The 23,328-nt window shown below is 44.6% G+C and overlaps 1 protein-coding gene across 14 annotated transcripts in view; it reads left to right on the top strand.

Annotated features, from left to right (window-relative positions):
* Positions 1 to 23,328, top strand: part of DLG1 (discs large MAGUK scaffold protein 1) — an 818,929-nt gene that overhangs the window by 5,771 nt on the left and 789,830 nt on the right. For all 14 annotated transcript variants that reach the window (XM_082251441.1, XM_082251439.1, XM_082251438.1 and 11 more), the window contains exon 2: positions 5,659 to 5,790. In XM_082251441.1, coding sequence (XP_082107567.1) covers positions 5,659 to 5,790 — 132 coding nt within the window. The remainder of the gene's footprint in view (positions 1 to 5,658; positions 5,791 to 23,328) is intronic.

The following is a 23,328-nucleotide window of genomic DNA, read 5'->3' as shown; positions in this document are numbered from 1 at the left end:
AGCAGACTAGTCCATTTTGCTGAAACTTCATTGCAGCAACTCAAAATGGTAATCAGTAGTTTGTATGGCTCCCACATGCTTGTATGCATGCCTGACAATGACGCATGGTGTCCTGGGGTATTTCCCTCCAAGATCTGGACATGAGAGCAGGGCATCCCTGAGCTCCTGAACAGACTGAGATGCAACCTGGCGGCGTGGGTTTGACCGAAAATTAATGTCCCAGAGGTGTTCTTTTGGATTTAGGTCAGGCGAGCGTGGGGGCCATTCAATTGTATCAATTCCTTCATCCTCCAGGAACTGGCTGCAGATGGCTGCCACTTGAGGCTGGGCATGGTCATGCACCAGGAGGAACCTAGGATCCACAGCACCAGCCTAGGGGTCTGACAATGGGCCCAAGGAAGTCAGGGTGCTATTGTCTAGCCTCTAGAGGTGTTTTGTCCCTCCATAGATATGCCTCCCCAGATCTTGATCATCACTGACTCACCACCAAATCAGTCATGCTGAATGATGTTACAGGCAGCATAACATTCTCCATGGCTTCTCCAGACCGTTTCACGTCTGTCATGTGCTCAGGGTTAACCTGCTCTCATCGTTAAAAATTACCGCGTGCCAGTGGCTGAACTGCCAATTTTTTTTTCGCTCTTTCTTTTTTTCGCTCTTTCTTTTTTTCGCTCTTTCTTTTTTTCGCTCTTTCTTTTTTTCGCTCTTTCTTTCCCTGGGAAAGATTGACAAACCATTATTTCTCTTACGTCCTCCGACAGTTGCCGCCCACTCATACAGTCTTCACCAATGGGGTATTGGCTTCCTCTCCTTAGGAGTAGCGTACAGCTGTCAAAAAAAGGAAAAAAAAATGCCGGCAATGTTGCTCAGCGCTGAAAGATAAAATGTTTCTTTTTATCTTTCTGTTCATTTACAGATCAAATGGATAAACTTTGGTCTGTAACCTTGTCAAGTCAAAACAATAATTTAGTTTTTTTTTATTAGATTGTCCCGCCAGAAGACAGTGATTATTGCTAGTGGCTATACTAGGTGTGATAACCATGTGTAAAATCCAGTAGGCTGGTTGTACCCAAGGTGATTGCTCAACTTGGGTTCATTCAGCCTGCCCATACATGGTTTGAATCTCGGCCGGTTCAGCAGGAACCGGCTGAGATTTAAACTGCCTATGTCCGCTTTAAGCCTCGTACACACGCACCGATTGTTGGCCGACCGATCGGCCGTCTTTTGTCCAGTGTTGGTTGAAATGTGCTCTAGACTGCACACAAATTTTGTCGGCCAACAACAACCAACTTCAGAAGTGATGTCATATTCTGGTCTACTTTTCGTCTGTTTTTTCTTCTCTGAGCATGCCCAGTCTTGCTCATCACATTTTTGTCGGCCGAAATCTGTACTGACTGAGGAACAATCGGCCGTTCTGCTGACGGCCAACAAAAATTTTATAGCATGCACACCAGATTTTGTTCGGCCGAAAAGTCGCAGTCGGTTGTCGGAAGGATCATACTAACAAGCCGACAATCGGCCGATCGGACGTTGGCCGAAAATTTACGGCAAACAATCGTTGCGTGTGTACGGGGCTTTACTCTGATGCAAGCATTCTGCAGCAGCTCTGAGTGTCTGGGTAAAGTGTGTGTTTGATCAAAAAAGTTCTTCATTAATCTACAAAGCTGTAACAGTGATCAGTCTTTTTTTCTCTATTAAGCCCCTTGCACACTGTACTGATGTATGAGGATCAGACATTCCTGGCAGGAAAAAATGTGAGAATGAGATGTATATTACTTGAGCAGAAGCAGGAAGCATGGCAATTTCAAGTGTTTGTGCATATTTGTACATCTTTGCAATTTTATCTATGCAAAAATACTGACCAGTAACTCGTATTTTTGTATTTATTTACTGATCAATAAGCAGCACATCAATACACGCCTGTGTGTGCAGGCATATTGAAAGCCACGGGCTGCATTTCCATCTTTTCATTAATGCAAGAGCATTCTTGACTAGAGATGTGTGTGGTGTTCAAAAATTGTGCAGGTTTATTGGGCTTTGAAGTGTGAAACCCTAAAGTCACTGTTTTTATCAGTTAATTTCCTGCTTATTGGGGCTCATTTACACTAGTCTGCACGCCAAAATGGGCCATTTTTGTTTGCGGGCTGGTGTCTGTGCATCAGCAGTGACTGGTGGTGCTTTGCATTGTTCAAACTGAAGGCACTGTTTTTCCTTCTTTTTCTTTTAAAATTTTATTGAAATGCCGCAAATATTTCCTTCATCTGTGTACTACAGTGGAGTTTTGATGCAGTGAGATGTGATAAGGTGTGTTGTGTAAAAATGCAACATCTGCAATTTTAGGCTCCATGCACACAGGGCGTCATAAAAATGTGCTCCAAAGCTGTTTACTTGACCCCGGGAAACAGCAGCTGTAAAAACGTGCTTTCAGTAGCTTTTTCCACTGGCGTTATTGCGCGTTTGGCCACAGTAGCTGTTAGCAGCGTTTTTTCTGCCTCCATTCAAAATCAATGGTTCCCTATGGGAGCCTATTGATTTGAATGGAAGTCGCACCGCAGGACGGATCAGGGTGAAGTCTCGCAGATATGAACGGTACTCATTGGAAATCATGAAGTACGACTTGTCACTTTGCAGTCCCAAGTCGCACAAGTGTGAAAGTGGCCTTACAGGCTAAAAAAAAAAAACCCCAGCGCATCCAGGAGAGGAGCTTTTGAGCAAAAAAAACCCATTGATGCGCCTGGACACATCTAAATGCTTGTGCAGTACGCAGCTTTAGGCGCTCAGAGGAGAAAAACAAATGCCTAGTGTGAAGAGGCAGTGAAAGCAATGAGAGAGCAAATCCTCCATGGAGGAGGATTAAGGGATGGGTTCTGTCAAACTTTTTATAGCGGCTTCACAGTAGACCTGAAGCAATTAACCCCTTCCGCAGCTGATGTTCAGAGACAAGAACTAGAAGAGGACTGAGCATCCCTGCACTGAAGATTTCTGGAGGATACGGCTGTGCCTGCGCAACATGGGACAAACGTCATTTTTGGCAAGTCAGATCATTCACTTTTTTTTTTTTTTTATAGGATGTCAGTTGCACTGAACATATCTTTGGGGTAACTACCATCTTGTCTTAAACAATAAAGAATAAAAAGTAATTTGCTTACTCGCCGCTTCCTCCCTCATTAAAAACCTTAAAGCCTAGTATACATGGGCCGAATGTTGGGCAACATCGGCCGGTTCTAAAGAAACCAGGTGACATTTGGCCTGTGCGTACTGCCTCCAGCCTGACAGAATCCAGCCGTTCGGCCAGCTGCTGTCGAAGGGGCATGATCAAAAATGTTCTACCAACCTGTTCCCACTCGGTGCTCTCAGCCAATGGCTTAGAACACTGACCAGAGTGTCTTTGCAGGGGGGCCACCTGAACGAAAGAGGAAATTGGATTTTTGTCTTAAGTAAAAAATTTTTTCTCTCGGATGTTCATTGACCGATACAGCACCCGTACCTCTGAGTTTGGTTGTTTTCTAATGACACTGCTTGCAACCAAACTGAGTGCCTATAGCAGAGAGTGGGAGTTTACTCCCTGGGACTGCCCCATAGGCGTGGTAGTTTTTTTTTTTTTTTTTTTCGCCTAGTATCCTACTCCTATAGGGGGCAGTATAACCCAATGGTCAAGAAGATATGGAGCTGTGTTTGTCAATGAACATCAGAGAATATGATTTTAGGGTAAGACAAAATTTAATTTAATAAAAAAAAAAAAAAAAATACCACGAAAAGAAATCTCGTTAATGATACTTACCCTTCCTACAATCTCCCACAGCAGCTGACAGGATAGGAGGGGAATCCGGCAGCACTGCAAGGAGGAGGGGATAACACAGGGGGTCCGGGCAGCGGGAAGGGGAACTTGGACAGGAGGGGTGGCATTTACTGGAACCGATTCCCCCTGTATTTTCCCCCTGCAAGGGTGAGCTACAGAGGGTCAGTTCTAGTAAATAATGCTAAGCCAGCTGAAAATCTGTGAAGGATTCCTCACCAGCGATGGCCGTCCCAGGATCACGATTATATGGGTGTAGGAATAAAAAACAAATACAACATAGCGTGATACTGTATAGAATGTTGAGTGAATCACTCCCGAGTGTGTCAGAAGGAAAAGAAAAGTGCTAGTAGACCCACCACCAACACAAGCTGCTTACCAGATAAATGATATATGTAGGCAAATAAACAGCAATCCAAAGGATGATAAAAGCCTTGAATAGACCACCAGGATTGATGAGGGACCCGGCATGCTCAGATGCTGCTTTTGTGGTTTTGTGATCGTCTCGATGTGGAGGGCAAACATTGACCTGGAAATGTGAGCGGGTGCTACGGGGCTGCCGTCTTCTGTACAGCCATATTTGCGGATCGGCCTCTACACCACCAGGGACCATTTTGCCTATAGGAGACTGGGACATTTTCCAGGGACATCTGGATCCAAGATTTGGCATTGAATGTGCTTATCTCTGGTAAGCAGGTGATTTTGGTGATACTCCTCAATAGGTCTTGAGTCCATCCGAAACTACCCTTTATGCTCATCTATTTTTTATATTTGGTAATTACACTAAGAGCAAGGTGGTGGTTTATCCTACGGCTTTTTATCATTCATCTGGAATTGCTGCATATTGATTTGCTTTCACCTATCATTTCATTTGGTAATTATAACACGTTATAAGGTGGTGGTCTATTCAAGGCTTTTATCATCCTTTGGATTGCTGTTTATTTGCCTACATATATCATTTATCTGGTAAGCAGCTTGTGTTGGTGGTGGGTCTACTAGCACTTTTCTTTTCCTTCTGACACACTCGGGAGTGATTCACTCAACATTCTATACAGTATCACGCTACGTTGTATTTGTTTTTTATTCCTACACCCATATAATCGTGATCCTGGGACGGCCATCGCTGGTGAGGAATCCTTCACAGATTTTCAGCTGGCTCGGCTGAATCTCATACAAGGCGTATCATACTGCTACTTCTGATAAGCAGTAAATTCAATTTCTGCACGGGTGGATATTCGGTTGAATATTTTTGGACTTTTTTGTTTCAATATTTACATACCCATCAAAACATTTTGACTTTTTGGACTTTTTATGTTTTGTGTCACTTAGCGCAGCCTCCCCCTTTTTAATGTTTATTTGATGTTTGTCACTTATTAAGTTGCTGCTATACCATTTTTTAGATATCTAGCGCAGTTTCTTCCCCCCATTTTTACTAGTAAATAATGCCCCTGCTTATGCCCAGGTTCTAAAGGGGTGGACAAGGATGGGACACGATCTAGCCTTCACCTGTTGATTGCAGTCTGCAGATTCTTGCTTCACTTGCTTTCTCACTGGTGATACAATCAGCAGTGCGAGGATGCTTTTTCTTTGTTCAGTCGAGCAAGCAGCTGAAATAGGGTATTTTCCTTTCTGCCTGTGCAGTGTAGCAAAATGGCAAATCTCATGACTTGGAAGTATATAAATTCTTGGGAAGGTAAATTAGTTCAAATGTATTTTTTCCGGTTGTTTTACTCGGAGCATCATTTTAAAGCATAACTTTTTTTTTTTTTAATTTTGAATATCAAGCACTGTAGAAATTGGATAAACAAACCTGTAGGCAACTGATGGAATGTATATTAAAAGCAATGTTTTCTTTGGCATAGATACTCAACGTGCGTTGGACCTCCTAGAAGAATATCGCACCAAACTTAATCAAACGGAGGACAAACAACTCAGGAAATCTATTGAACGGGTCATTGGCATCTTTCAGAGTAACCTCTTTCAAGCTTTAATTGGTAGGTAGTTTTATAATATGCAAAGACCGGTTTACTTTTGTTTGTTTGTTTTTTTTTTTTTGTTGCTTTCAAATATTCACTGCATTGCTTTATAAATTTTATTAAAAATGCACAGGCACACTTTCTTATAGACATATTTAGAATTTGTACCTTTAAACTCTTCCTTTAGCCTGATACGTTTCTTCTTGCTTTTGGGATTTTTTTTCCCCACTTTTTCTTGAGGGAAATATTTTTATTGCATGCATAGTGTGCTTGATATTTACTCGCATAGTTACTATTTTGTTCACGTTTGGAGATTCGATCTCACGATGCATCACGATTACTGCCCATGGTTTTTCATCAAATTCAAGCAGTCAGAAGAACTTTTATTTTTTTAAGAGCGGATTAAAAGAAACAAAAAAAAAACACACATAAGCAACTTGAATTTAAAGTTTAAAAGCTTTAAGTTTTTAGATGTCTTTTTTTCTGTGAAACAAGGACTGGTACACACTGACCGAATGTCGGCTGGTTTCTTTCTTCTCTACCGGCTCACTTCTGCTGCCATTCTGCCTATGTGGGTATGCACTCTTTGGAAGTGACAGGGTAAAAACAAAAGGTAGTGATGTCTCTCTGTGAGAAGTGATCTCAAAGCGAGTGTAAAAGAAAACCTAGAGTGTGTGATGAGTCTGAAGCATTATGGGTGCAGATGTGCATACTACAAAGGTTATCATTGGAGTTTGTTATAGACCCAGTATTAATGAGGAGGTGGAGACTCAGCTCTTTGCACAGATAGAAAGGGCTGGAACAGTGATAATAATGGGGGGTTTTAACTACCCGGAAATTCATTGGAGTAACGGCACTGCTGGAACAGTTAAATGCCAAATTGTATAAACCTTTTACAAGACAATTTTATGGTCCAGTTTGAGGCCCTGACTAGGAATGATACTCTGCTGGACCTGGTAATCTCAAACCATGCAGAGCTTATTACCAATATTCATATAAAAGAACATCTGGATAGCAGTGACCATAACCTGATTTCATTTATTGTTGGTTGTAAGCAAATTTTCCAAGGATGAGGGCTGCTCTTCAAGACTTGGACTGGGAGAGAATATTGGCATTGATGAACAGAACAGAAACAGGAATTCTTCAAAAAGACTATGTGAACTCTCAGCAAAGTATATTCCTATGGGAAAAAAAGTTTAAAGGGCTAAAAACAAAACCTATGTGGCTCATGGCCAAAATTGAAAAAAAACTATAAAAAGAAAAGGGCTTAAAAAAAAAAAATTAGGAACACTATCATTGTTTAAATTTTATAAAGAATGTAAAAAGGAAAACAAGGATACAAAAATTAAAAATGAACGACAGATTGCAAAATAGAGTAGGACAAACCTCCGAAAGATTTTCCAAAAATATTAAGAGTAAAATGGTCCGTTTTGAGCATGTAGGCCCTTACAAATAATCTTGAGTTGGGACAAAGAGAAGGCAAACATTTTAACCATTTCTGGACAGGGCCTTTTTTCTGACACTTGTTTACAAATTAAAATCAGTTTTGTTTGCTAGAAAATTGCTTAAATCCCCCAAACATTTATTTATATATATATATATATATATATATATATATATATATATATATATATATATATATATATATATATATATATATATTTTTAGCAGAGACCCTAGACTAGAGAATAAAATGGGAGATCGTTGCAATATTTTTATCACACCGTATTTGCGCAGCTTTCTTGCAAACAATTTTTTTGGAAAAAATTCACTATTTTTTTGAATTAAAATAGGAAAACAGTAAAGAGAGTACAATTTTTTTTCTATTATGTAAAAGATAATGTTACGCTGAGTAAATTGATACCCAACATGTCATGCTTCAAAATTGCTCATGGAATGGCAACAAACTTTGGTACTTGAATATCCCCATAGGCGACACTTTAAAAAAAAAATCTACAGTTTAGAGCTACAGAGGAGGTCTAGGGCTCAAATTATTGCTCTAACGATCGCGGCAATACCTCACATTTGTGGTTTGAACACCGTTTGTATATGTGGGCGTGACTTGCGTATGCAGTAATTTTTTTTCATGCTGGAAAAAAGATGGGCTCTTTATTTAAATCCATTGCTAGGAAACGACGTATGACATTGAGCCGGTCCTCCCAAGGCCATAGAGTCGAGTGAGGGCTTTCTTTCCCCACCGCCTGACTTCCTGCCTGAGGGGACAGTGGACTGAATTTTTTTCCCCGCTACCGACGGGTCCAGTAAGCGGAGAAAACGACCGGGAAGCGGTGGGAGGAGGGCACCTTTCCCTCGCCCATAAGGGTGATCCCGCGGCGAATCGCCGCTGGGACCACCCTTATGTTAAAGCAGACCGCCCGCCGTTTAAAAAAAATATCAGGGTTATGGCAGCTGTCTGCTGCCGTAACCCCGGTATTTAACATCAAAGTACCGACGTAAATACACGTGGGCTTTCCGTAAGTGGTTAAATACTTTTCTTCAGCTCTGTATACAAAGGAGCATGGGAGAGCTCATGTTCATAATGGGGATTATATTGACACAGCCCCAAATGATCCACATTAGCTCAAAAGTGATATGGTGCAGAAATATTTAGAAACAATAAAGGTGGATAAAGCACCTGGACCAGATGGCATCCACCCACGGATCCTAAAAGATTTGAGCTCTGTCATTTCAAAGCCATTGTTTCTCATTTTTAGGGACTCTTTAATGACTGGAATAGTACCACTGGATTGGCGTAGGGCCAATGTGGTGCCTTTTTTTTTTTTTTTTTTTTTTTAAAGGTGAAGTCTTTACAAAGTAATTAGACTGGTTAGCTTAATTTCCATAGTCGGAAGATACTGGAGAGTTTAATAGAAGACAACATAGATGAGTTCATGTTGGAGAAAAAATATTTTAAGTAACAGATAGCATGGATTCATCATGAATCATTCATGAGACGGAAGTTGTCAAACAAACCTGATTCTTTTTATGATGAGGTAAGTAAAACCTTGGACGGTGGGGTGACTGGTCATACTTGGATTTTGCAAAAGCGTTTGACACAGTTCCCCACACGGCTAATGTGTAAGGTAAAGTCTAAAGGCTTGGAAAGATCAGTTTGTAAATGGAAAGAAAACTGTCTAGAAGACGGAATCCAGAGAGTAGTGGTTAATGATTTTTACTCTGAATGGTCTAGGATTATCATTCAAAGGGTAGTGGTGCGCTTCAGGGATTGGCTCTAATGGATCTCTATTTGGGTTGGTGGCAGTGATGTGTACAATTCTTGCTTTAAAAGTGCTCCGCGTGATAAATATAATATTTATGTTTTTAAATAATTAGGTGATGAAAGTGCAGGTGTATTAATTAAATCAGTCAATATCAAGGTGTTCTTAAAATAAATAAATATATGAGTACGGTGTGTATCAATGGATAAATAAATAAATAAATAAATATCAGAGTGCTACTTCTTTACCAGTGATATCAATATATAAATTATATAAATCCAGTGTTGGTCTTCAATCTGATTCATAAACAGTAAAACACATATATATTGTGCTCAAAATAAAGTGCTACATGCGATTTTCTATTAAAACGGTGCTAGAAAAGATATCTGTGAATAGTTCAATTGTAATCCTTCAAATATAAATATTTAAATGAAATAGTCCAAAAGAAAAAATTATATAGAGTACATCCAAAATGGCTTGTGTGAATACGTTCCTCGCTTATATCCGTGCTTCACTCATGCAATTAAGTGACTATGATCTCCTTCACCTTGTGTGTCACCTCTGAGTGCTCTAGCCTCTCACCTTATAGGCATGATCAATTTGCCTTTGGTATCTATCCCAGCTCAACGATAGACTCAATTTCTCTCAATCCAGGTCCTTTCTTACTTAGTGGAGCTGCTTTCTTGGATCCCTCTAAATGTTTGTCTTGATCGTTTTTTGTACTATCCTCTTTGTCCGATCTTTAGTGTGCCTCAGAGACAAAGACTATTCATGGTGCAGTATATCCAACTCATTTATTAAAATATAAAGATTTACACTTACAATTTAGGCATGATGCTTCAGCATGTAAACAAAAAAACAGCCGCCACTGTGGAGATCGGGCTCCGTTGTAACGTCACTTCCGGCTCCTCCTACGCGTTACGTCACGAGGTCACGTGACTTCCTCAGGGAGAGTAGAATCTGCTTACCGCAACCTGAAGAACACTGTTATAGGTGGTCACCTCAAGTGCAAAGGAATTGGGTCTCCCTCAAAACCATGCAGCCTGGAACCACTCAGAAAGTCTCATGAGACTCTAATGTGACATGCCATTTTTCGTTTATTCTTTTTACTATCTGTTCCTATGTGATATTGTGTTGGGTGTCTTTTTCCCCATTGCTTTGCTACATAGAGTGGTCGTGGCCAGTAGTTAAAATGGCACCGCAATCCTATAAATAGCTTAGTGAGATGGTGATGCGCCATCTAAGCCTAGCCCCAGACGATGTTGCATCTGACGAAATGCGTAGGGTGGGGCCTGCGATGGTGATGTCACCACTCTATCGCTCTGTTTGGTGGACTACCGTTTTGAGCCCGGAGCACAAAGTAAAGCCTCATAGGAACGCCACGGACTTCACTTGATGATTTTTTTTTATCATGGATGCTCTTTATTACTGGATGTTGTGAGTGCAATTCATTATCTTCTTCTAAGAGACATTAAGTAAGTACTACACCATGTTAGAGCTCTTCTCTTGGAGATACCTTGGAGTCTCATGAGCTTTTCTGAGTGGTTCCAGGCTGCATGGTTTTGAGGGAGACCCAATTCCCTTGCACTTGAGGTGACCACCTATAACAGTGTTCTACAGGTTGCGGTAAGCAGATTCATTACTCAGGGTGAGAAGTGGACTGATTTGTAGTCACCCTATCCTTACCTGGCACGTTTTTTTTTTTTTTTGGGTGGTGTATTCACTTTTTCTCTTACGTCCTCCTGATAGTTGCCGCCCGATGGTACTAGCCTTCACTAATGGGTAATGGCGCCCTTTGCAGGAGCAAGGCTAGGCAGATAATTATCAGGTTAATGCAAAAAAACATATACTTTGGCACGCCACTAGGGGGCCATCCCTCAGCCATTATCCTGAACCCAATCTGATATTACCTCAGATTTACGCTGCCTAGCTAAGGAGCTGTTCTAGGTCTTTCTGCTGGGACCGTGTGTCTCAGCTTTCTTTTGTTTTTTTTTTTTTTTCGGAATGCATGTTTTTTTTTCTTTGCACTATAGATTTTTATTTCTCTCACGATCACTAGTTAGTCAGGGATTCCTTTCCTGGAGGACTACAAGTGACTGCAGAGCTGGGCCTCGGACTGGGTCTTATAGATCCTTATGGAGTCCCAGCCTGCCAACGAGCTTTGCAGGTTACTGGTACGCCCAGGCCTCACAACGACAGTGCCCCTCCGAATGGGCACGAGCCTGCGGAGCTGTGTCTTCGCTGAGGGTGTCTCAACCCGGATCGCCCGCTTGTTACCAGCACCCCCACTGAGGGTGGGAGGTCTCCCATATCTGAGCGGTGCCCGCTTTCTGGACTGGTGAGTAATGTTACCCCCTTGTCCCTGGGGACGTTTGGGGGGTTGTGGGCCCACTCTTAGGGGATAGCAGGGCTGGTGGTCTCTGTAGGATCCCCCTTCTGGCCGGGTTGGTGGTTGCTGGGGGCGCTGTATGGGGTGCTGTAGGGGTCTCCCTGGGGTCCCTGATAGCCAGAATGTGTTTGTACACTTCGTTTGCTGCCGCTTGGAGCGGCCGCCATGTTTTATGGTGTGCAGATTCTAAGCTCTGTGTGAGGACATCAGCCATGTTGGGACTCTGCACAGGCTCCTGATCGGGCGCCATCTTGGATGTGGGCAAATGCCTAGTAAGGGCAAGTGGCCATTTTCCCTGTGACATTTGTCATGGAGTTTCTATAGGCACCTTTTTGTCTGGGCTCGAGGACTGGGCCTCTAGCGATGTGAGATCACTTCCTCCTTCACACTTTCTCCTATGTAAAAATGTGCTGACAGGCTGGGGATTTTTGTTAATCCTTCTGTCATTTTTCAACCAAAACGTTTTTTTTACTTGTGGCTAGTGTGTTTTCACAGGGGGCTCTTTCTGTTTGTGCAGATTTGGGGGGGGACCGCGGGAACCGCCGATTTAAAAGGCAAAAATGGCCTCCCAGGATAATAAACCCCCCACAGACCTGGTGGGAGCTTCGGGTACACCTGAATCCTCTTCCATGGCCTCCATATCTGCTGCTCTTGCGACTTTGGCGTCCCAGGTGAATCTGCTGATGTCGGCACGCTCCCCCAAAAAACGGCCTGTGCCCTCCCAGTCCTCTGACTCTAAGCCCGTATTGGTTGCCACGGACGATGGTCCCCCTGAGGGGTCCCGGTCCTCCGCTTCTGAGAGGGAGGAGGAGGGGGGGGGATTCTTCCTCCTCTGTAGCTCGGGAACGCGCTACGATGGATGCTCTCATTGACGTCCTAACAGTAACTCTCAATCTTGACGATGAGCCAGCTCAGTCAAGTATGCGGTCCGTTTTTGGGTTCTGCAGACCCCAGAAGTCGGGTCAGGCTTTTTTCCTGCCCTGAGGAATTTCACGTGATTGTGAATGACCAGTGGCGGCGCATTTAGCACATGGTGGTGCCTAAGCATTTTTCCATCCGCTATCCGTTTTTGGAGGCGGTAGACAAACGGACGGTGTCCCCAAGCAGAGGATCACACTGTGTCTAGGCTGAATAAGTCCAGCTTGCTGCCAGTAGAGGATTCCCTGGTATTCAGGGATCCGGCAGATAGGCGTGTGGAAACACTTGCCCGCCACCAGATCTGGTGGCGGGTTCCCTGTTGAAACCTGTGTTTGCCTCCGTGATGGCCTTTCAGGTGCTCACGACATGGGCAAGGGGCTTCACAGGAGGATCAGCTCGTCCACACTGCGACGTTCTTGTGCGTCGCTGCCTTGGACGAGGCTCCGTTGGTCGCCCGGTTGTCGGCGGTGGGGTTTGCAAACCACCGCATTACCTGGTTAAAGAGCTGTCTGAGATGATGTCTGAGGTCCCCTACGAGGGGGAGCGTCTTTTTGGGAAAACTCTAGATGAGTTGATTAAGGGGCTCACGGGAGGTAAGAGTACTCTGCTGCCCCAGTTCACCAGTCCCCCCCCCCCCTCCCCTCCCCGCACGTGGCGGGGGCCCTCCTTCAAGACTCAACATAATTGCTTTTGTGCCTTTGGAACGCAGGAGAAGAGTAACCCTTCTAGCCTTACTGCGCTTACGGTGCATTGCGGTCCTCGGTTACCTGGACGACCTCCTTGTTAAGGTCGAACTCATGTGTGACCTTGGCGAACGGATCTGGCCGTGACGGTTTGGACTCTACTGGAGTTCGGGTGGACCATCAATTTTCCGCAGTCAGCACTGACTCTCTCAACTCGTCTTCAGTACCAATGGATGGTCCTGAACTCTGCTCAAACTCAGGTCTTCCTTCCGGAGGACAAACTCGGGACTCTGCGGGAGGAGATCAGTGCTCGCTTTGTGCCCAGGGGACGTGGTTGGCTGGGTGGACTTTGCTACCGATAAACGTCTTGGAGCTCTGATCGATCAAGCTTTGTCTGTTCTGGTGGTCATCTCCGCTTCAGGGGTGTCTGGTCCGGGTACAGACGGACAATGCCACAGCTTTGGCTTATATCAATCACCAAGGGGGCACCAGGAGTGCCTGGGCAGCCAAAGAAGTGGCCGAGATTCTGTCCTGTGCCAAATCGCATGTACCAGCGTTCTCTGCCGTTCACATTCTGGGAGTGGAACACTAGCAGGCGGACTGTCTGAGTCGCCAGACTTTGGACCAAGGGGACTGGTCCCTACCTCGGGAGGTGTTTCACCTCCTGTGCGCCCGGTGGGGGACCCCGGACGCGGATCTGTTCGCGTCCCGTCTCCTTAAAGAAGTGGAAAGGTTCGTGGCCAGGACTCGCGATCCTCTGGCAGATGCCGTGGACGCGTTGGGGTGCCTTGGCACCGCTATCGGCTACTGTATGCCTTTCCAGGTTCCTCCGCGGGTTGGCATCGGAACGGATGTCAGTCATTCTGGTGGCCACGGCCTGGCCTCGACGGTCCTGGTACGTGGACATTGTTCAGATGGTCGTCGAACCTCTCTGGCAGCTTCCACTGCGAGACGATCTTCTGTCTGTCTCAAGGACCGATCTTCCATCCTGCTTTACAGTCTTTGGCTTTTAACGGCATGGCTGTTGAAAGCCAGGTCCGGAGGGATAGCGGTCTTCCTCAGGCGGTCATCCCTACCTTGTTAAAAGGCTCGCACAGCCACTTCAAGGAAGATTTCTCACCGCACCTGGAAAGCGTATATCGCTTAGTGCGAGTGCATGGGTTTCACCCTTGTTCCTTCTCGTTGGCGAAGGTCTTGGCCTTCCTGCAGAAGGGCGTGGATCAGCATCTGGCACTGACTACGGTCCAGGGTCAGTTGTTGGCTTTGGCCGTCTTTTTTTTTTTTTTTTTTTCAAAGACCTTTTGGCATCGCATTCTTTGGTCCGCACCTTCATTCAAGGGGTGCGGCATTTGGCTCCCCCGAGGAGAGCTCTCTTGCTTCCCTGGGATCTGAATTTGGTTTTGTCAGTGTTACAAAAACCTCCCTTCGAGAACATCAGAGAGATTCCTGTGTTACAGAAAGTTGCCTTTCCGGTGGCTATCACGTCGGCTCGCAGAGTGTTTGATTTGGCGGCCTTGTCCTGCCTTTCTCCTTATCTGGTTCTTCATAGAGATAAGGTAGTTCTGTGACCGAATCAATCTTTTCTTCCCGAGATGGTTTCTTCTTTCCACCTCAATGAGGATATCGTGTTGCCTTCGCTGTGTGCAGGACCCAAGCATCCTAGGGAGTTTGCCTTGCATTCTCTGTATGTGGTTCGGGCAGTCAAGGTCTACCTGTCTACCACAGAGTTGATTCGGCCATCTGATTTTCTATTTGTTCTTCCTGAGGGACCTCCGCGGCGACCATTTCTACTAAGTGGATCAGACAGACGATTGTTCAGGCCTATTCCATCACGGGTCAGGTTCCTCCTTTCCCGCTTAAGGCCCATTCTACTCGAGCCGTTAGTGCCTCTTGGGCTTTTCGCCATCAGGCGTCTGTGGCTCAGGTGTGCAAGGCTGTGACCTGGTCGTCCGTGCACATTTTTCAAAAGTTTTACAAACTTGATGTTTTGGCATCTTCGGATGCTTCCTTTTTGGCCGCAAAGTTTTGTGTGCGGCAGTTGTTTAAGGTGACATTGTCTTTACGGTCTCCCCTTTTTTTGGGGTGTTTGTTGTTTCTGGGTTTGTTCCAGTTTTTTTCCTGTGGGCTCAGGTTGTTACTGGCCCGACTGTTTGCATTACCTTCTCATTTGGTTGCGTTTGGTTTTTCCCACCCCTCATACCTGCACTGCTTTGGGACGTCCCATTAGTGAAGGCTAATACCATCAGGTGGCGACTAGCAAAGGACGTAAGAGAAAATAGAATTTTTGTAAGAACTTACCGTAAAATTATTTTCTGAGTCCTCTGACAGTCGCCGCCCCCACCCCTCTGTTATTTTGGATCTGGGGGTTGTTGCCTTCTGGTACTGCTTGCTACAAACTGAGTTAATATCAGATTGGGTTCAGGAAAATGGCGGGGAGGGATGGCCCCCTAGTGGCGTGCCGAGGTATAAAAGTTTTTTTGTATTAACCTGATTATCTGCCTAGCCTTGCTCCTGCAAAGGGCGCCATTACCCATTAGTGAAGGCTAATACCATCGGGCGGCGACTGTCAGACGACTCGGAGAAAATTATTTTATGGTAAGTTCTTACAAAAATTCTATTATCCCAATCAACGTTTAAACCATGAGGAACATAAGATCTCATATCAAATATCCAGCCTGTTTCTAATTGGGAGATGGCCCTAATCATGTTAGTGCTTCGCCAATGGGGCACAACCTTATCCAGGGCAATAAAAACCATGCCCTTTACCTTTTTTATCATGGTATTGCGCATAATATTTGCCTATGCTGTGTCTCTTGAAACCATGTTTGATATTCCCAACGTGCTCAGACAAACATATATGCAGTTCTCTTCATTCGACCAATATATTGTTTCAAACAGGGGCATTGAATCAGGGCATTGAATCCATGTAAAAAAAATTTGAAGTGCATGTGATAAAACTATATCCTAAACAATATTTGTTTGAGTGGATTGAAAAGATGTACATCTCCAATTTGGGTGGGAATAATCTGACCGATGATGCACTTCTTACAGAGAAACATGTCATTGATTGACCAAAAGATAACCATTTTTGGAGGATCTACGACATTAGATGCAATCCTGTGTCGTAAAGATGGGGCTCCCTTATAAATGACTACTTTCTGACTTACTAGATCACTTTAGTCCCCTGTCCATACTAGCTACTTGCCTAATAGAATTTTCAATCTCCTCTTCCATATAGCCCTTTGTAGTTTTTAAGATATTAGCCTGCTGAAAAAAAATCAGAAGTTTGTACAATTACGCCTGATTCGTTGGATTTTGCCTTTAGGAGCTTCAGTCAACCAGGGTATATGACAACTTGGGAGGGGTATATAAGCATTTCCGTCTGTCTCCTTAAAGTGTGTTGTAGTGGTGAGTCGGCCTTCATGAACCTGGATATTCAAATCCAAAAAATGTATCTGAGACTCACTCACCATAAACTGTAAGATACCCTGGTCATTTTGGTTAAGAGTTTCAAAAAATGTTTGTAGGAGAGGTCTGATCACCCTGCCACACAAGGACATTGTCGATGAGCCTTTTCCACACTCTCAAATGTGCTAGGGGATGATCCCAAAAGACATCTTTCTCCCATCTAGCCACAAATAAATTGGCTAACTTGGACATGGCTACACCACGATTTTGTAGGTAAAAATTTCCCCCAAACCAAAAATAGTTATGGCTAGTAGCAATAATAAGCAGTTTTAACAGTCCTACCGAATGGGTAGTAAGAACCCATCTTGTTCTAAATATTTAATGGCCTCTCGCCCATGTTTATTGGAAATGATGGTGTATAAAGAGGCCACATTGGCCATGGCCAAAATATACCCATCACCCCATTGGGTGGTGTGTAACAAATTGATAACTTGAGTGGTATTCTGACGGTAAGAAGGGGTATTTACTACTAGTGGCTGCAGGAACTCATCGATGGATTTACCTATTCTGTTCCTATGTGTTATTGTTTGGTATCTTTTTTTCCCCATTGCTTTGCTACAGAAAGAGGTTGCGGCCAGTATTCAAAATGGTGCCACCTATAAATAGCTTAGTGAGATGGTGATGCGCTGTTTAAGCCTATCCCCAGACGACGTTCCTTCTGACAACGCGTAGGCTCGGGCCTATGAGGGTGACGTCACCACACTATCGCTCTCTGATTGGTGGGCTACGGTTTCAAGCTTGGAGGAAAGCCTCGTAGGAACGCCGCAAACTTCCCTGGCATGTTTTTTATTACGGATGCACTTTATTACTGGATGTTGTAAGTGCAATTCATTATCTATATTAATAAAATACAACTGTCCCTGCGTCCACACTCTAGATTTCCCTGTGTCCGTGATATTGCGCTACTGCGCATGTGCACCAGGGACAGCCGTTGGGACTGGGGGCGGGTTGGGAGCGGGCACTGACCTGTGTAGGCTAGGGGAGCACCTCAGTGTTGGAGGCCGGGTATTGGTGGGGTCACCCCCGATAATGGTGCGGTGTGACGGCCGTTGTACTGCCGATAGCTTCAGTAACCACCGTTCCGAGTTCCGTATGTGCTGGGGAGGCGGAGTTCCGATCACTTGCCTTAGATTTAAAAAATGGCGCCACCCGGCGCCAACATATCGCTGCGCATGTGCCGCTGCTCGGTAAAAGCCGTACACGTTTCCAGAAATAGCCGAACGTATTCAAGCTTTCCCGAGCGGCGGCGCATACGCAATGATGTGTGGCGCCATTTTTAAATCCAAGGCAAGCAATCGGAACTCCGCCTCCCACCTCCCCAGCACATACGAATTTAGAACGGTGGCTGAAACGATCGGCAGTACAACGGCCCTCAGCCGCACCATTATCGGGGGTGACCCCCCCCAATACCGGGACCCGGCCTCCGACACCGAGGAGCTCCCCCATTCTCCCCAGCACATATCAGGAACAGGTAAGTAAGACTCCACTACCGCACTGCCTGCCATTATGCGGGGCTGCAGGCATACTACAAGAGATGCAGTGCTGCAGGCATGGTACTCCTGTACCATGCCTGCAGCACCGCATCTCCTGCAGTATGCCTGCATTCCCCTGCACCATGCGCGCAGCCCCGCATTCTCCTGCACCATGCGCGCAGCCCCGCAGCATTCCCCTGCACCATGCGCGCAGCCCCGCAGCATTCCCCTGCACCATGCGCGCAGCCCAGCAGCATTCCCCTGCACCATGCGCGCAGCCCAGCAGCATTCCCCTGCACCATGCGCGCAGCCCAGCAGCATTCCCCTGCACCATGCGCGCAGCCCAGCAGCATTCCCCTGCACCATGCGCGCAGCCCCGCATTCTCCTGTATGCGCTCGCACGCGAGAACCGCTCCGTCAGCTCTGCGCGTGTCTCTTGCTAGGGCAACAGGGACGCTATGTCCAGAGCTGGCTATGTCATGCGGCTCTCGCGTTGTTAGAAAAAAAAAAGAGATAAGCGAGAGCCGCTCAGTCAGCCATGTGTTCTAGCACCCGTTAATTTAACGGGCTTAATGTCTAGTCTTCAATAAAACGTTAAGTACTACACTATGTTAGCTCTCTTCTTCTCTTGGAGATATTTTGGAGTCTCATGAGCCTTTTCTGAGTGGTTCCAGGCTCGATGGTTTTGAGGGAGACCCAATTCCCTTGCGCTTGAGGTGACCAACTATAACAAGTGGTCTACAGTTTCCGGTAAGCAGATTCATTACTCCCTTAGGGTGTAAAGTGGACTGATTTGTAGTCACCGTATCCTTACCTGTTACGCATTTTCTGGGTGGTGTATTCCCTTTATTCATATTGATCTGCCTGGGACCTTACAAGTTATAACACTATCCTATAGAGTAAGTAGCTTTTTTTTTTTTTTTTTTTTTTTTTTTTTTTTGCTAAGCTGACATACCGATAAAATCAGGCTTATAGTTGTATATTAAACCTAAACTCCAGACAAGTATAGAAAAACGCACCAATGCTGCATTCAGAGGAACTTGTGATCATATTTTATGTGCATATTCGCATACACATGGACATATGAGTGGAAATGTATTCCAATAGTTAGAATTAATAATATATTAACATTCTATATATTAGTATAGGTCGAATGCCATGTGCGCATTAACACGCAACATTATTGGCATTTTTTATAATTATTTTTACTGGCAGAAAAAATCCAGCATGTGTTTAAAATATAAATGCGTATGTCCAATGTATGAGGCCTAATTGCTGCTAGTTGGCAGTTAATAGTACTCGGCATAATTGAACCATATTTTTTTTTTTTTTTTTAGCAGAAATCTATTTTTTCCACATTTTAACTTTAGTTTACTTTTTAAAGGTAAATATTACTGCCAGCCCCTTTTTTTGTTTTATGAATCCATCCTACACTGTGTAAGTGTTTGTATGAAACAATGTCTATAAATACCCTATTTCTCTATCGTTCATTGACAGACGCAGACTCTGATGATCTTCATATCAGTAGGGTTATGCTGCCCTTTACAGAAGTAGGACACTAGGCAGAAGAGGTGGATCTGGGCTGCTCTGTGCAAAACCATTTGTTGTCCTATTTGCAAGCCTTTCTGAATTGTCAATATTTGTTCCCATACCTGCTCAGAAAAGGTTTCTCCCACATCTGTCTTCCAAGCCTTGATGATTGCATTTGCTTTATTGGGCAGCTCTAATGTTTTGTCTATGTTGGAGACGAGGTGGCGTTTGGGCTAAACATACTTTTCAAAATGTCTAGGTATATTAAATATACTGATGTAGTGCAATCGAGCTCCAATAAATAAAATATTAATATAACACCTTCTTCTTTTTTTTTTTTTTTTTTTTTTTTTTAATATGCATTAATGTATGATCAAAAAATAATTGTAAAGGCCCCTATATCAATCACAAATTAGAAAGTCCTCCACCACTATGTAGTGAGCTTGGATTTACTTTAACATCCTTCAAAATGTTCCTTGGGATGCATGCAATCACCCAGTGCTTCTGATATATGCGCTCACCTTTATTGCGGTGACCTCAATCATATTCACATCATGCATGCTTGTTGCTCCAACGTGGGCTCTCTGGCATAATCTTTTTATCCTGGTATATATACAGGCGGTCCCCTAGTTACAAACATCCGACTTACAAACGACTCCTACTTACAAACGGAGGCAGACAACAGGAAGTGAGGAGAAATCTACCTCTAGGAAGGAAAATTCACTCCTTTAGAGTTCTAATGGGAAAAATGTGTCTCCACTGAAGCTTTATCACCAATCTTTGTTTCCACAACAACCCAAAATTTTCAAAATCCAGTTGTCCTAGGGACAGAAAGTGAGGTGAAATCTTCTGAAAAGGGGCACAGACAGCAAAACAAATGGCACAGCGTTGTTAACCTTTTTCCTCTGCTATCCATAATACTTGAAAATTATTTTTTGGGCTGGAGCTAAACTTAAAAAAATATACCTGTTCTGACTTACAAACAAATTCGACTTAAGAACAAACCTACAGTCCCTATCTTGTTTGTAACCCGGGGACCGCCTGTACTCTTCTAATGCCACTCCGTATTCGGGTAAATCGCATGTAAAAACAAAATGGGATCCAAAAAAAGGGCTCTTAATAAAAGTGCTCTTTATTGAAAACTCCACATATTCTACTTGCATTTTTAAAAGCACCCAAAGTGCTATGTATTCAGCATGTAATAACAGCCGATTACATCTTCATACAACCAACAACCATCTCTCATTAAACTTTTTTTTTTTACTACACTGTGACCAGAGCAATATCATTTTAGCAATGTACTACTCTGGAAAAGTGATAAGGATTTTCTTTTAATCACTTTCCCAGAGTAGTACTATGGTAACAATATATTGCTCTGGTCACAGTGTATTTAAAAAAACAAACAAAAGACAATCGTAATAAAAAAAAATGTTTGGGCCTCTAAAATTTGACAGGCTGGCAGTACATTAGGATTAAGAGTCCATTCAGACTAGCGCGACTTGTCAGGCGACCAAGTCGGGTCGGTCGCTCGCTCGCCATTGAGTAGTACAGGACCCGTTCTAATAGGAGCGACACAAGTCGCTCCGACTTAGAAAAAGGGTCCTGTACTACTTTGGGGTGACCTGGAGGCGACTTGCATTGACTTCAATTATATGAAGTCCGTGCAAGTCGCCCAGAAGTGCCCCACAGTCGTGTCGCGCCAGTCTGAATGGGCTGTAATCGAATTTTCTGTTTTATATACCAACGTTTGTTGACACCCTAACTCTCTAACAGATTAATTTACACGGATTTGGGTTATTTTCACCAAAGAAATGTAGCAGAATAAATTTTGGCCTAATAAATTTTGGCCTAAATTTTATGCGCAATTATTTGATAAGTTGTATAACTGAAACAAAGAAGTGTGTGTGTGTGGTGTTTTTTTTTGTTGTTTTTTTGATCGGCACTGATGGGCACTGGTGGGCAATAATGGGCACTGGTGGGCTGGCACTAATAGATGGCAATAACGGCACTGGTGGGCAGCACTGATAGATGGCATTGGTGGGCAACACTGATAGGGAGGGCACTGGGGGGCTCTCTGAGCCCTGCTTGCCATCCCTAGTGGCCATGGTGGGCATCCCTGGTGGCTTAGTGGCACCCCCCCCCCCCCAGGGCTGCACTGGTAATCAATGTTCTGATTACCAGCACAGACCCCCCCTGTGATCAGTGAGTAATTAGAAATACTCACTGATCACCCCCGCAGCAGCACCGATCATCCCTCTTCTCACTGACAGGATCTGTCAGGAGGAGAAGAGATCGAAGCCGTTATAACGGCTCTATTTACATTACATGACGGCTGTGATTGGACACAGCCGTCATGTGATCAGGAGGGCCAATCACAGGGCCCTCCTGCCGAATGATGTTGCTCTGTGTCCGAGTCACACAGGCACATCGAGATCGCGGCGCGGCGGCGCGATCTCTCTCTCCTTCTGAAGGACGTTCCGGAATGTCCATTCAGAAGGACGAGACTCCCGCCCGGCCGTATATCTACAATGGCCCGGGTGGGAGGTGGTTAAGAAGAAAAAAAAAAAAAAACTCTGTGGTGATTAAATACCACCAAAAGAAAGCTCTAGCTGTGTGAACAATAAGATAAAAAAATTTTGTTTAGGTTATAGTGTTGCATGACTGCGTCATTTGTGGTGACCGCTTTAAGGCTGGGTTCACACTGCCGCTTGGTGCTGCTTACAGCAGGGGTCCTGTATGTCCCTGTTCACCTTTTTCAGGTCCAAATTTTTTGGCTGAATTCGGACCTGAAGCGGACCAGAAGACGAACAGGACTCCTGTGCATCGGAGCCACTCCAGAGATCTGTGAACCGGCTTCATAGAGAGCCGGTCACAATCTCCTGACATCTGAATTGGATGCGGAGAAATCGGCATCCAATTGTCAATAGTGTGAACCCAGCCCATAAGCTGAAAATTTGGCCTGGGCAGGAAAGGGATGAAAGTGCCGGTATTGAAATAGTTAGAAGCTCCTGTTTCAATTTGCGTTCACTTCATATAATGAGCTTCCTCAGTAGTGAACAGGAGCCTCATCATTTAATGAGTAGGTTGTTGGTATGAAGATGTCATCTGCTGTTGTTTGGGCTACCCATATCATTACATGCTGAATACATAACACTTTGGGTGCTTTTTTAAATGCAAGTAGAAATGTTTTTTTTTTTTTTTTTTTTTTTTTTGGAGGATATGGTAGAGAGCTTGTTCCTCCTGTGAGAATACTCCACTTGGAGGGAGTGGAAAAAAGCCTGCTCTAGGTAGCGCTATACATTTGCAATGTTTGATGAATTTGGGATGTAATCCTGGTGGGAAGTCTGAGTTGGAAAGCAGAGAGGTCATGGGTAGGGATCGACCGATTATCGGCAACACCGATATATCGGGGGCCGATATGCACTTTCCCTGATGTATATCGGAATTGGCTCTGGCGGTTACCAATGTTGGCGATTTTGCCATGACGTCATCGCATATGTTGCGCCATGCACCTCCACGCGCTGGGAATCTGGGACAGCCTCTGCGGTCTTCTTAGGCCACCTCCCTCAGCCTCCTTTTTGGAGTCGCACAGTGTGTTTTCCAGCCGCCGTGGCCACTGGAGTCTCTGCACAGTCGGGACAGTGTGATTCAATTTCTTCTCCATCATACAGTAATGACCAGTCACAGTGCAGTGTGTAACATCGCTGCCGCGGCCACCCACAGCTGCCCGGTGCCAGCCACCCGCACACACCCACGGTCCTGTACCAGCCAGCCACAGGCCCTGCCTGACTGTACCAGCTAGCCAGCCACAGGCCCTGGGCCTGTACCTGCCAGCCACCCAACACGCAGGGTGCCAGCCAGCCACTTACCACAGGGTG

Source organism: Pelophylax lessonae (genome assembly GCF_965119305.1).
Source record: "Pelophylax lessonae genome assembly, chromosome: 3".
In the NCBI taxonomy this organism is placed as follows: domain Eukaryota; kingdom Metazoa; phylum Chordata; class Amphibia; order Anura; family Ranidae; genus Pelophylax; species Pelophylax lessonae.
Note: the sequence above shows the minus strand (reverse complement) of the source record. Positions and strands in the feature narration are given on the sequence as shown.